General features: G+C 63.6%; 2 protein-coding genes across 7 annotated transcripts in view; both read left to right on the forward strand.

Moving 5' to 3' along the window:
• Positions 1–801: 801 nt before the first annotated feature.
• GUK1 (guanylate kinase 1) lies at positions 802–9160 on the forward strand. Of its 6 annotated transcripts, none has more exons than XM_037739806.1 (9): positions 823–931; positions 4663–4718; positions 5806–5919; positions 6528–6569; positions 7191–7287; positions 7656–7794; positions 7863–7947; positions 8605–8690; positions 8893–9160. In XM_037739806.1, the coding sequence occupies exons 1-9, from the start codon at positions 843–845 to the stop codon at positions 8923–8925; spliced, it is 741 nt and encodes a 246-aa protein (XP_037595734.1). In that variant the 5' UTR covers positions 823–842; the 3' UTR covers positions 8926–9160. The 6 variants fall into 6 exon arrangements, with proteins under 6 accessions (XP_017387544.1, XP_017387549.1, XP_037595734.1 ...); XM_017532058.2 differs by lacking the exon at positions 7191–7287 and adding an exon at positions 1469–1563 and having other exon boundaries at positions 864–931; positions 6515–6569; positions 7660–7794; XM_017532055.2 differs by lacking the exon at positions 4663–4718 and having other exon boundaries at positions 802–931.
• Positions 9161–9306: 146 nt separating this feature from the next.
• The window catches only part of GJC2 (gap junction protein gamma 2), an 11210-nt gene continuing 7717 nt past the window's right edge, over positions 9307–12799 (forward strand). Inside the window, exon 1 of the mRNA XM_017532034.1 lies at positions 9307–10153. The gene's annotated coding sequence lies outside the window, so the exon portion shown is untranslated. The remainder of the gene's footprint in view (positions 10154–12799) is intronic.

Consider the following 12799-nt stretch of genomic DNA (forward strand, 5'->3'; position numbering starts at 1 on the left):
AAAAAAAAAAAAAAGGAATAAGGTCTCACTTTGTCACAGACACTGGAGTGCAGTGGCACGGACACCGCTCACTGCACCCTCAACCTCCCAGGTTCGAGCGACCGTCGCACGTCAGCCTCCCGAGCAGCAAGGACTACAGGCATAAAAACGTTTTTAAAGTTTTTGGAACATAGGGGTTTCCTGGGTTTCCCTATGGTGCCCAGGCTGGTCTCCAACTCCTGGCGTCCAGCGATCCTCCCGCCTCGGCCTCCCAAAGAGCCGGGATCAGAGACGTGAGCCACGCACCCGGCCACATTCCCAGGCTAACGGTTTCGAAGAGTGGCGTCTCTCCTGCTCAACACAGGCTGACACACGTCCTCCCTGCGGGTTGGAACGGGCCGGCGGGGTCGTTGGTCAGTTAGGTCCCTGCAGTGTTGATGGAGGGCGGAAGCGGCGCTGTGACATAAGCGGGAGGCGGAGGGCTGGCGCAGCGATGTGACTTAGCGGACGGAAGCAGGGCCCACGCTGCACCGAGACACTCCTCTGATGGACATGGCGGTCAACGTACGGAGTGGGCGGGGCCGGCGGGTCGTGACGTCATACGCGCTGGGTGGACGCGGGCCTGCGCGGCTCTGTGACGTAAGCAGGGGAGGCGTGCTGGGAGGGCGGCGTGGTGTACGCCCCTGCGGGCGCGACAGGCCGGCTCGGCGGTGACGTAAGTCCCTTGCTGGCGGGAGCGGGGCCGGCGCGCCACTGAAGTACTTCCCTGAGGGCGGGGAGGAACGAGTCGTGGGCGGGGCCGGCGCCTAATGACGTCAGTCTCGCGCGCGGGCGGAGGTGGGCCGGCGCAGCGCTGTGACGTAATGCAGTGGAAGAAGGAGGTGGCCCCGGATGTTGCGGCGCCCGCTGGCCGGGCTGGCTGCGGCCGCCCTGGTCCGGGCCCCTCCGGACGGTGAGTACGAGGGCGGTCGCGAGGGTGAGTCGGTGCGCAGGCGACGTTGGCCCCTGCGCTTTGCAGGCACCCAATCCGCGCCGCCTCCGGAGCTCCTCTTAGCCGGGATGCCCTGTGCTGCGTTCACCTGCGGGCCCTGAGAACTGGGGACCTCTGGAGGGCAGACGGGCAACGCAGGGCGCCCCGGTTCCGGAGGGCGGGGCGCTCCTCCTCAGGAGCTGGGCCGGCCGGGAGTTTTCGGTGTCAAGCGGCTCCTCGGAGCGTAAGAGCGCACGGTGTCTTCCCGACAGCGGGGCGCGCCGCCAAAGAGAGCAGCCGGGAATCCCTACCGCCGGCCTGGGCGGTGTGCGCTCCGGTTCCCACCCCAGCCTGCATGCCCGGGGGTCCTGGGAGGATGGAGCCGGCTACTCCGGGGCTCCTAGGATTCTGCGGGCGGTTCTTGCCTGCCCTGTGGTCCGGCGCAGAGACAGAGGCTTCGGGAAACAGCAGGCCTTCCCGACGCATGAGTGCGGCATTTGGGGTTCTGATTCTCCCAAGGCCAGAGTCCAGGTTGGGATTCTTGAAACTGCCCGGCTGCCGTTCTTGAGCGTTGCCTTAGAAGTATGCCCCAGGAAGGACTGCTGTGGGAGCAGGTGCCGCAAGGTTGATTTTGACCGTGTGTGTGTTGGGCCTTGGTTTCGCCTCTGCATGAAACAGGCCGGCCGATCCTGGGGCCCCGGGTGGGTCCTGCTCTGCTGTCCTTGGGCTCCTGGCCCCTTCCTGTCTCAGGCTTGCTCTGCCCGTTGCCTGGGGTTAGTGTCGAGGACCCTGTGGAAAACTCGGCCGGTTTTTCTTTCTCCTTGATGGGCAGGCCCAAACGGCCGCGCAGCATCGTGGGCCTTCACCCGTCTGTGGCTCTGGAGGGCCCGGTTTTCTCAGGAGGTAAAGGAACATTCCTCGCCCCCTGGAGAAAAAATAGTGAAAACGAAAGCTCCCTGGCTGCCCCTGGTGTGGTCCGGTTTAAAACAAGGTTGCAGAAGGTGAGGACACGTGCTACCCGGATGTGTGCTCAGAGTCCCTGCTGCCAGAGTGGCCGCCTGGACCAGCCTCCCCTTCATCCAGCCGGCCCAGCCCAGAGCCCAGGCCCGTGTCTGATGGCTTGCGTCTTACTAAGAGGCCAGGCGGGATCTGACTTCTCTCCCTTCTCAGAAGGTCGAGCTCTCTATTAGCATCTCCTGGAAGAGTGGGCGGAGGGCGGGGTGGTGACTGTGTTCAGTCCTCAGGATGGCTGGAAGCCAGAAGGAGGAGATACTGCCGCTAGAGCAGGAAGTGCCTTTCTAGTAAAGCGGCTGCTGGAGCAGCATGGGGAGCCCAGTCCAGGGAGCATGGCAGAGAGCATTCCGGAACATGGATCTGTGCCAGGCTCCAAGGAGACCTTCCATCTCGGAGCTCCTGTGGAGACCACGTGCCTGGCAGGTCCTTACAGCTGTGGGTTGTGTGGCTTATTGCCAGGCAGCTGGATGGAGTTTGCGACTGTGGGTTGGTGAGAGTGGAGGACACAGACTGTTGTTTGCTGAAATGCTTCCCACTGCCCACAGGAAGACACCTTTGGCACGTGTGTTCTGCTCAGGGCAAAGTCAGGTTCTGTGGTTTCCACCTCAAGATTGCACAACCCATGAGGCCTGGGCCACAGCTTTCTCTTTTGGGTGTGCTCTGTGGAAGGTGGCTTTGGTGACCGCCCTGCCACTGGTCCCTTCCCAGGCAGGCAGGCAGCTTGTGCCCCCGCCCTGTCTCCAGCAGTGATGTGGCTGTAGTTCCGCAAGGCCTCCACCCTCTAGCTGTCTGCCCTCTGCACCCCCGGCTGGCCAGGACCCCAGTGGTCTACGCATTGTGCCCTCACGCTTGGCCAGAGGCAAACTCAGGGGACCTAGGAAGAGCAGATTGTCGGGCTGCCCAGAGTTCTTGGCGGTTGGTATGCCGCATGTGCCTTGTGCCCTGTCCTGGGTGAGAGTGGGCACAGCTGTACAGGCAATGCCCTTGGCTCAGCCAGAGACTGGACCCCTGCCTGGCAGCAGCTGAGCGAACTGGGGTCTTCTGCTTGCGGGCCCAGCCTCGCCTCAGTAGCTTAGCGCACGCACCCTCAGGAGGGAGGAGGGGAGGCCTAGAAGCCTGGGCTTGTGGGGTAGTAAGGGAGGTGCAGGGGCAGCACCTGTGGAAGAAGCAGGTGGGGGTGGGGCCTCCAGCATCCGCTCTCTGCTCTGTGCTGGGTTGCTTCTGTCTGTGTTTCTGATCATTGCTAGGACCCTGTGGTGAAAACACGCACCTGCCGCTCACTGCTTGCAGGGAGAAGGGGGAGATCCCCAACCCAGGAGCTAGAGATGGGGCTCCAGCTACCCCCCAGTCCCGGGATTTGGAAGTGAGGCACAAAATCCCCATATCCCGGGCGTCGGGATGGAGTTTGGGGTTGAGAGGGTTGGAGACCAGGGTCTGGTTGTGGTTTGGTGGGATCCTCAGAAGGTGTGGCTCTTCCCCTTCTGAGGAAGCACACGGGGTGCTGAAGCTCCATTTCTTGTGGTGGGTTGACCCTGGTCACCCCTGTGTTTCCTTCCATATGGATTTGTAGTGACGTGGCATCTAGGTTCAGACCCTAAGAGCCTGGAGCCAGGGACTGTGGGGAACTGGGCAGGACCGGCCTCAGGGCAGCCCTGTCGGGCCGACCAGCGCTGTGCTTCTGTGGGGTGGTGGAGAAGAGTGACCTTGAGAAGGGCCACCTCACTGGAGCAACTGGGCAGAAGCTTACATGGGGTCCAGCCCACAGGGCCATCTGGGTAGCCCTCCCATACTGGGTCCTTTGAGGCGCAGGATCTAGTTCTACTTTTTCTCCTTTGTATTGGAAAGGTCACCATGAGATTATTGAGAGTTAATTTCTGTGATCCTGATGCATTAAACACGTGTGTAGCAATTGCTGGATGTGTCCTGAGAACTGCACCCCTTCCACCCTGGCGAGAAGCAGGGGATCCAGAAATTCATGCAGGTGTCACGGATCCTTGACTGTGGGAGGCTCAGGGGGGCTCCAAGCTCCAGCATTGTGGGAACCAGGCTATGGGGGTTGCAGGGCTTGCCAGCTGGGAGAAGCTGAATGGATGAGAGCCCTGGTCACTGCGGTGCATGCTGGTGGCTGGCTGGTATGCAGAGGAGGTGGCAGGGCTGGGTGAGCAGCAGGAGCCAAGTGAGTGGGGAGGCTGGAGCCAAGTGCAGGGGCCACTTCTGTGGGTGGGAGAGCCAGGAGACCATGGCGGGCATGCTGAGGTGAAGGTGACATGTGCTTGTGACAAGAAGCCCAGAAGAGGCAGGAAGGAGGGAGGAGTCACTTCCTTAGGAGCACCATGGGCTTCTGGGTGGGTGCGCTGCAGCTCCCTAACTCCTGAGTCTTTTCACTGGTGGTCTTGTGTGTTTGTGATCAGTGGCATGTATGTGTGTGCATGTGCGGGTACACGTGTGTGTGCATCTGCTTGGTGTGCATGCAACTGTCTGCATGTATGTGCTGTGTGTATGTGTGTGTGTGTGTTTGCGGTAGGCTTGTGCACACATCCTGCATAGCTTTGTGCCTGGGAGTGGCACGTGTGTGGTAGGTGCCTCATGTATGCTGGAGTTGCGGTGGTGGTGCATTTGTGAGATTACCTTGGTGGCCTAAATTGGGGATTAGGAGGGCATCCTCAGGTCCTTCCTACTGTCTGCTCCTCTGCCCGCAGGCAGCTGTGCCCCAAGCAGGAGGAGGCCATCGTGCCTCACCTGAGTTGTATCCAAGGTGTGTGTGTGTGGCCAGGGGCCCTGTCCACCTCCCTCTGCCCCGGTCCCTGAATGCAGTGGCAGTGCACCGCTCCTCCCCTCAGCTCTGCTCCCCACCGCAACTCAAAGACACAGCCCTGGCTCTGTGTGCGTAGCTCACGTGGGCTGTGTGGGCAGGGCACGTGCAGGTCTTGGGACAAGAACTGGAGCTGTCTTTTCCTTCCTGCACAGCCAATGCCAGGTAGACGGGGCTGCCTCCCTGCAAGGGCTGAGGGCCAGGCCCCCTGGGGATTTATTCCTGGTTTAGAAGGGCGGGGCCGGAAGCAGGCGTGGTGGGGATTAGGGATTCAGCTCTCAGTCCAGCAGGCAGACCCGCCCTGGGCTGGCCACAGAGGCCGCACACCAGCAAACAGGTAGGCCCTGTTCCTGGGGAGGATTCCCACCTGACACAAGTGTCCAAGCTAGGATACTGTTTGCCTCCCCTTGGGGGCTAGTGGGGAGGCCTCCAACCCCCTGCTGGCATTACCAGCATCACAGATAGGAGTCCCAATTCCAATGAGAAGTTCCTCGAATAGGTATAGATTCAGCAGACCTTAACAAGGCCACACCTGCAGGGCATGTTGCCGGAGGACAGAGGCAGGACAGGGACACTTCTATCCCAGACCTGGCAGCCCAGCACTCAGCACCGCATGAGAGCCAACGGCCAGGCTCCTGGGTGGGGTGGGGGTCTCACGACAGGCTCCCAGAGGGCTTGGAGGTGACTGTACCAGGTGGGGACAGCAGCTACTGGGGAGGGTATCAGAGTAGATGGCACTGCTTGCCAGGGACCCCTGGGGAGGCTGACAGGTCAGTGGGTTTCAGAGATGGTGGATTTCAGTGGGGGGCTCCCCTGCTGAGAACCCAGTAAAGCTGGCCCAGAGCCTGGTCTGAGGGCTGACGTGCACTCAGGCTCTCAGGAGACTCTCAGGCCAGTGTCTCCATCTGCAGGTCAGCCCTTTCCTGCCAGGAACTCAGGAAGGCAGAGGCAGCTCAGCGGGGTTGGGGGGGGGGGCGCCCAGAGGCCCCATGCTATCCTCTCCTCTCACAGCCTCTCCTTGCACCCCCAGGCATGTCGGGCCCCCGGCCTGTGGTACTGAGCGGGCCTTCGGGCGCTGGGAAGAGCACCCTGCTGAAGAGGCTGCTCCAGGAGCACAGAGGCATCTTTGGCTTCAGCGTGTCCCGTGAGTGCAGGGCACCTGCGGAGGGGTGCATGGACCTCAAGGCTGCTGGGCAGTCCCAGCGCTGTGAGCAGGCCAGGAGCCTCCACCCAGCAGGCACACCCGCCCTGGGGACTGTCCCCTCTCCTGTACACTCCCCCCGCACACGTGCACATACACACACACGCACGCATGCACACCCTGCACCCTGGGGACTGTCCCCACTCCTGCACACCCCCCCCCAGTGCACATGTGCATACACACACACACGCCCTATGCCCTGGGGACTGTCCCCACTCCCGCACACTTCCCCCCCCAGTGCACATGTGCATGCACACACACACGCCCTATGCCCTGGGGACTGTCCACTCCTGCAGCACCCTCACCCCTCCCCCACAGAACCTGAGGCTGTTGCACTCCTGCTGTCCCGTGTGCCTGTGTCTCCGTTCCCTGGGTCTGCTGAGCACTGATAACTGCCTTTCTGGGAGAACCCTCTCCCTGTAGCTCCTGTGCCTTCCCCGACATGTGCTCCTGCATCCTGGGGCTCAAGTGCTGTCGGGACTGCAAGGGAAACGCTGGGTGGGGCAGTGGGCTCCGAGCAGTCCCTGATGGGTGACAGGTCTCTCTGCCAGATACCACGAGGAACCCGAGGCCCGGTGAGGAGAATGGCAGAGGTGAGTGGGGTGGGGCCCTGTGGCTGGAGCACCCCTGGTGCGAGCGGGCTGCTGGGCCCTGCAGCTTTGTGGCTGTGCCGCCCATCCCCTGCCCCCATTGGTCCTCATCTGTGAGAAGGGTCCCTGCCTCCCAGGGCCAGTGAGCTCAGTCAGGGTGTCAGCGCCCTGCTTTTCTGGGTAGAGTGTGAAAGGCCAGCCAAGGCCCAGGGTTGTCTTCCTCCCACCCTGGAGGCGGCCACAGTGCTGCTGTCCCCAGCTCTATCCTGGGCTTGGCACCTATCAGCACTTTTGAGCTGTCTTCTGGTAAACAGGGCTACTCTGCCTGCCTGATTCAAGACAAGGGAGTCCTCTCCCGACAGCACCCCACCACTAGCCACGCAACCCAGTGGTCTCCAGTCCTTCCCCCCAGCTCCCCCTGGAACCCAGCAGCCTTGAGTCTCCGTCCATGAGGAGAATGTGGGCACCTGGCAGCACTTGAGGGGTCCTCAGACATCTCCCCAGCAAGGGTCTGACCGAAACAGCCGTGGGTGTGGGAGGGGCCTGCAGGTGTGCCTGGGTTGGGGGCGGCTGGCCCTGGTGCAGGCCTCGACTGCCCTCTGGACAGCCCCTCCTCCTCCCCAGATTACTACTTTGTAACCCGGGAGGTGATGCAGCGGGACATAGCGGCTGGCGACTTCATCGAGCATGCTGAGTTCTCGGGGAACCTGTACGGCACGAGGTGGGCCTCGAGTGGGCTCCCGGGGTTGTGAGTGTGGCCCAGGGCCAGGCTCCATCTGTGGCCTGTGGTGGCCCTTTTCACAAGAGTGCTGGGCCCAGTCCTGCCACCGTGCACTGTCCTGGTAGGGCGAAGGGTGCACAGGACACCTTGTGCTCACTACAGGCACCTTGGGCGAGGGTGGCTTCTGTTCCCTGTAGGTGGGGTGGGCCATGGGGGTAGCAGGCTTGGGGTGCTCCTGGAGGTGCCGTGGGATGCTGGGTCTAGGCCAGGCCTAGGCTCAGCTGTGGGAGGAGAGAGCTGGGCCCTGGAGGGCCTGAGTGTCCCTGAAGCTCCTGTAGGCACCCTGCTGACCTGGCACCTGCCCCCAGCAAGGCGGCAGTGCAGGCGGTGCAGGCCATGAACCGCATCTGCGTGCTGGACGTGGACCTGCAGGGCGTTCGGAACATCAAGGCCACCGACCTGCGGCCCATCTACATCTCCATACAGCCGCCCTCACTGCACGTGCTGGTGTGTGCCGGGCAGGTGGGGGCTGGGGGCCGGGCCGCGCCGGGCTCTGACCACCACCCCCTTTTCAGGAGGAGCGGCTGCGGCAGCGCAACACCGAGACAGAGGAGAGCCTGGAGAAGCGGCTGGCTGCTGCCCGGGCTGACATGGAGAGCAGTGAGTGTGCAGCGGGGCGCCCGGCCTGCCAGGAGGGGAGGCCGGTTGTGAGGCCTGCAGCACTAGGGATCCTGTGGGTCCCCAGACCTCCCAACACCCGGAGTCCCTGTGAGGGTCGTCAGGCCTCCCAACTACCTTCCGACACCTGGAGTCCTCATGAGGGTCCCCAGAACCCACCCAATCACCAAAGGTCTCATTGAGGGTCCTCAGATCCCCCTCTGTTACCCAGAGTCTCCATGAGGGTCCCCAGATCCCCCCATCACCCAGGGTCCCCTGAGGTGTCCCCGACCTTGTAGCCTTGGGGGTGTCAAGTGCATCCTCTTACAGCTGTCACCTCTCCTCTGGGTCTGAGTGCAGCCCACGGGAGGAGGGCATTTAACGTTCTGCTCTGTCAGTAGAGGACAGTGCTGCCCCTAACCAGAGTCCTGACAGGTGCTGGTGTCCAGGGTCTGGGGCTCCAGAGAGCAGGAGGGGCGCCTGAGAACAAGGCCCAGTGGGTGGCCCTTCCCCATGCTGCACAGGCCCGGCCAGGCTGGAAAGCTGTCCGCCAGCCACAGCAAGGACAGCCGCAGGCCAGTGGGCAGCTCTGGGGTCATGTGCGACCTGGGGTGGGGCTTTGTGGACTCACTGTGGCCTGACCCCAGGCCCTACCCCCAGGCAAGGAACCCGGCCTGTTTGATGTGGTCATCATTAACGACAGCCTGGAGCAGGCCTACGCGGAGCTGAAGGAGGCGCTGTCTGAGGTGGGCCCCATCCTCCTGCCGACCTGGGCAGGTCCAAGGGGAGGCCTGGGGCCAGGGCTTTGTTGCCCACGAGGCCCCTGAGATCAGATGGGACAGTCCTACCCAAGTACTGGCACGAGACACTGTGGTCCACCATGGAGGGAGTGCAGGAGGCCCGGCCCTTCCTGGATACCAGCGCTCCTGACCCACTTCCTCACTGCAGGAAATCAAGAAAGCTCAAAGGACCGGCGCCTGAGCCTGGCTGTCTCTTCTCGGCACCCCGGGTGCATCCGGGACCAGGGCAGCAGCACTGAGCAGCCCCCTTGGCAGGCCCTACGGCAGCTCTGTGCCCTTGGCTGGCGTGTGGAGTGGAGGGGATGCATCTCGTGTGGTTGGACCATGCTGGGGCGACCCCAACCCAGCCCCACCGGGCTGTCCCTCAAACACTGGACCCTGGGCTGACATGCTAATAAAATAATGGTTGGATTAGATAGTCCATAAATGAGTGGGGCATGGCCCTAATGTTGGTGTGGGCCCGGTCGTGATCCGGCCCCAGGTGGGCTGCCAGGTGGGCTCTGCCCAGGCATCTGTTTCCTGCTGGACATACAGGCAGGGAAGGTGACGGGGCCAGTGCCAGCCCACCCAGCGGGCCAGCAAGCGGGAAACAGGCAGCGGCTGCACGTCCCAGCCTGAGGCTGCAGGGGTGGGTCCTGGGGGATACCTCTTGGTGCCCTGAGCTCCTGTGCGTCTGGCATTGGCCACGGGTTCCAGGAGAGGCCCCTGAGCCCCAGCAGCTGGAGGTTCCAGAACTCAAGGTCTGGGGGCTTCCCTGAGGGAGATGCCTGAGTGGAGGGCAGCTGCCCTTCCCTCCTGGCCCCGAGGACTGTGTTGTGTGTGGGGAGCTGCCTCCCTCCCTCCCCAGTGCTCCCGCAGCCTGCCAGTTTCAGGCAGCACAGAGCAGTGCTGCCAGCCACCCGTAGGGTCAGCCCCAGTCCTGGTCTGAGCCCAGGTGAGGTGCTCCTGGGGTGGGGTGCAGACAGATCAGCACCCTGGATGTGAGAGAAGGAGGCAGGCAGGGCGCCCAGCCGGAAATGGAGGCGGGGAGCAGAGTCCCCGCCCAGAACCCAGACGCTGGCTGCCCGATGATACGGGCCAGAGCCGCCCGGGCTGGGCGGCAGGGCAGGGGAGAGGAGGTCATGGGCAGCCCCCAGGGCAGGTGGACTGAGCTTCTGAGGCTGGGGCTGGCCTCCGACCTGCTTGGGCCTGGAAAGCCCTGCCCGCCGCCCCACCCCCCAGGACAATCAGGGATTCAGACCCTGAGGCCGAGGGGGGAACAATGGGGCCCTTGAGGGCCCCTCCCCCAGCCCCCATTGTGCTTGGTGGCGGGAGGTGGCCCTGGCTCTGCCGAACACCCTCGGGGAGGACCAGCATCTGAGCAGGTGGAAGGGCTCAGAGGGAGACTGGAATTTTCTGGCCTGGAGAAGGTAGGGTGCTGGGGCCCATGTGTGCACCCCTGGGGGCTATTCCCCAGGAGACAGCCTCACCCTGTGCCCCTGGCCTCGAGGCGCTGAAGGAGGGAGGGCTTCCTGAGGACCAGCCGCAGGAGGGGCACTCCTCATGCCTGCCGCCCCTCTTGGGCCCCACTGTTCCATGAAGATGTTGGGGTGGCCCCCCACTTGATGTCTGTGTTCTTCAGGCCCAGCTGCCTTCACCGCAGGGTGGGTGCCAGCCAGCGGGGTCTGGTCTGGGACAGCTGGCAAGCGAGAGGGGTGCCTTCAGTACCTCCCCCAGCAGCTGGGGCCCTCAGGCAGAGGTAGGGCTGGCCTCTGGAACACCAGCCAGCTGCAGTGTGTCCAGGCCCAGCCCCGCACCCTCAGCAGCCCCCTGGAGGTGAGGATCCCGGCCTGCCCCTTGTGCAAACAGACTTGGGACCCTGCTCAGCCCCTTCCTTGGAAGGCCACAAGCCACTCTTTGACAAGCACTAACCGTGCACTGGGGCCCAGCCTAGGCCTGGAGCCCAGCAGACCCTGTGGTCACAGAGCTGACCCCAGTGCCCGTCAGTGTTGTGATTAACTGGGTGGAGGCCCCCCTGTGGTGCTGGGGCAGGCCCTCAGTGCAAGGAAGGGGCAGCATGCCTGAGGAGTGGGAGGCCTGCACCCCGCTGGGAGGGCGGAGCACCCCGGGGCTGCTGCGCAGGGAGGCCACATAGTCCAGGCCCAGGGCCCCCATCCCGGGGCTGGATGGCAGTAAACCCAGGATTCGTGGCTGCTGGGCTGGGTAGGGGGTTCAGGAGGGAAGAGATGGGTTCGTGGACTCTGAGGGGAATGGGTGGAGAGCAGGGACAGCCTTAGGAGGCTGAGGCAGGCATCAGCCCCTCGCTCCCTGCGCACATACCCCCCAGCGCTCCATTTTTGGAGGGTGTGTGGCTCAGCTCCAGGCCTGCACAGTCCTGGAGACCAGCCTGGGGAGCTGGCCAGGGTGCAGTGATGACACACTCCCACCTGACCCGGGCCCGGCTTGCCCCTTGGCCCACCTTCAGGAGAGGAACAGCCCCTCGCCTCTAGGCCTGGCAGTTGTGCCTGCTTGGGACCCTGAGGGAGGGGACTTGAGAAAGGGCAGCAGAAGGGACCCACGCATTCACAGCGCCACCAACCCCAGAGAGGAGAGAGCTCCATGGGGGAGGGGGCACCAGCCTGGATGCTGCCTGGCCACTTGCACCAATGCCTGACCCTGGCAGGGGCTAGGGACCCCACAGACTCACAGCCCCTCTACGTTCCTCAGTGTCCCCACTCCCCTGACGTTCCTGAGCACCATACCCATCCTCTGGGGCTTCTGGGGCTCTGGTCAGTTCAGGAGCTGTTGCAGGCCATGTGAGGGGAGCTGTAATGTAGGCAGGCACTTGGGGCCTTGGGGGCACCGTGCCTTCCTGGGTCTCAGTGGTGGGGGGGGGCTCCCTGAGGGAGGCATGTTGTGAGGTTGAGGCAGAATCAAGGAGGGCTCATGGCTGTGTGAGAGCGTGTGAGCCCACCTCGATGTTGAGCTGGGGCAGCAGTGTGCATGTGGGAGAGTGCATGGTGTGTGTGTGTGTGTGCATATGTGCGTGCGTGTGCGTGTGAAGGATGGGTGACGACAGCTGTGCCCACACCCAGCGGGGCTTACAAGCTGCACAGGCAGGACAGTGAGACCCGCCACAGAGCTGCTGGGGCAGAGTGGTCCAGAGGAGAGTTCTCGGCCTGGGGCTTGGGTCCTGGGTGGCCGAGCTCTGTGCCTCCCTCTGGACCAGGGCATCCAGAGGAGCATGGCTAAGGCTGCACTCCGGGCTGACCATCCCAGGGCCTGGCTGTCCAGGACGGGCAGCTGGGGGCCCAGGCAGGGACATGGAGGATGGGTGCAGGAGCTGCCACCACAAAGCTGAGCTGGGGGCATCAGGGCAGGGGGCTATGGCCTGTCGGGCCGAGGGGTGAGGAGACATTGAGGCCTGCGGGTGGGTAAGCTCTGTAGCCCCCTCTGAGTGAAGACTGCCCCCACACAGCCCTGCAGCAGAGTGGAGGGGTGGGAGGGGACCATGCCTGCAGGAGCTCCAGGGAAGTGGAACCGAGAACCTGCTTTGGACTGTGCAGACAAGCAACAGCACAGGGCCCGTCATGCGCTGGGGTCCCGTTGTTTTCAGGGAGGGGAGGAGCCTGCCCCTGGGTCCCCGCCTGGTGAACTGTGCTGTGTGCGTGGTGCCTGCCTGGCGGCCTAAACTACAAAAAACACCCGCCCTGTGCAGCCTGCCCTAGGAGGGCCTGCGGGGGGAAGGAAATACCTAGGCCGCTGACCTTGCACTGCAGACCCCGGCGGGGTGGGGCGGGGCTCATACTGCAGCGCCCCAGGACCCGCCCCAGGACGTGTTCAGACCCTGGGTGAGCAGGGGCTTGATGGAGGAGGAGGCCTGGCTCTGACCGGCATCCTGAGATGCCAGGACACTGGTCAGAACTGGCCCAGCTGGGTTTGCAGAAGGGGGGCCTTCGCCTGGGCCTGCTTGCCTTAAAACCCCTCCCAGAGGTGGCCCCCGCTGTGAGCCCCCCCCCCGCCTCACCGTGAGCCCGCCCACCCCCCGGCCTCACCATAAACCCACCCCCCACCTC

The sequence above is a fragment of the Cebus imitator genome, unplaced genomic scaffold, assembly GCF_001604975.1.
Source record: "Cebus imitator isolate Cc_AM_T3 unplaced genomic scaffold, Cebus_imitator-1.0 Scaffold75, whole genome shotgun sequence".
NCBI lineage: Eukaryota > Metazoa > Chordata > Mammalia > Primates > Cebidae > Cebus > Cebus imitator.

Bases quoted from the DNA above. Each gene is read 5' to 3' on its own strand.
- GUK1 (XM_017532060.2), top strand. From the start codon at position 871: ATGTTGCGGCGCCCGCTGGCCGGGCTGGCTGCGGCCGCCCTGGTCCGG. The intron at 5,920-6,527 runs GTGAGTGCAGGG...TCTCTCTGCCAG, and splicing joins CTTTGGCTTCAGCGTGTCCC to ATACCACGAGGAACCCGAGG. The intron at 6,570-7,190 runs GTGAGTGGGGTG...CCTCCTCCCCAG, and splicing joins CGGTGAGGAGAATGGCAGAG to ATTACTACTTTGTAACCCGG.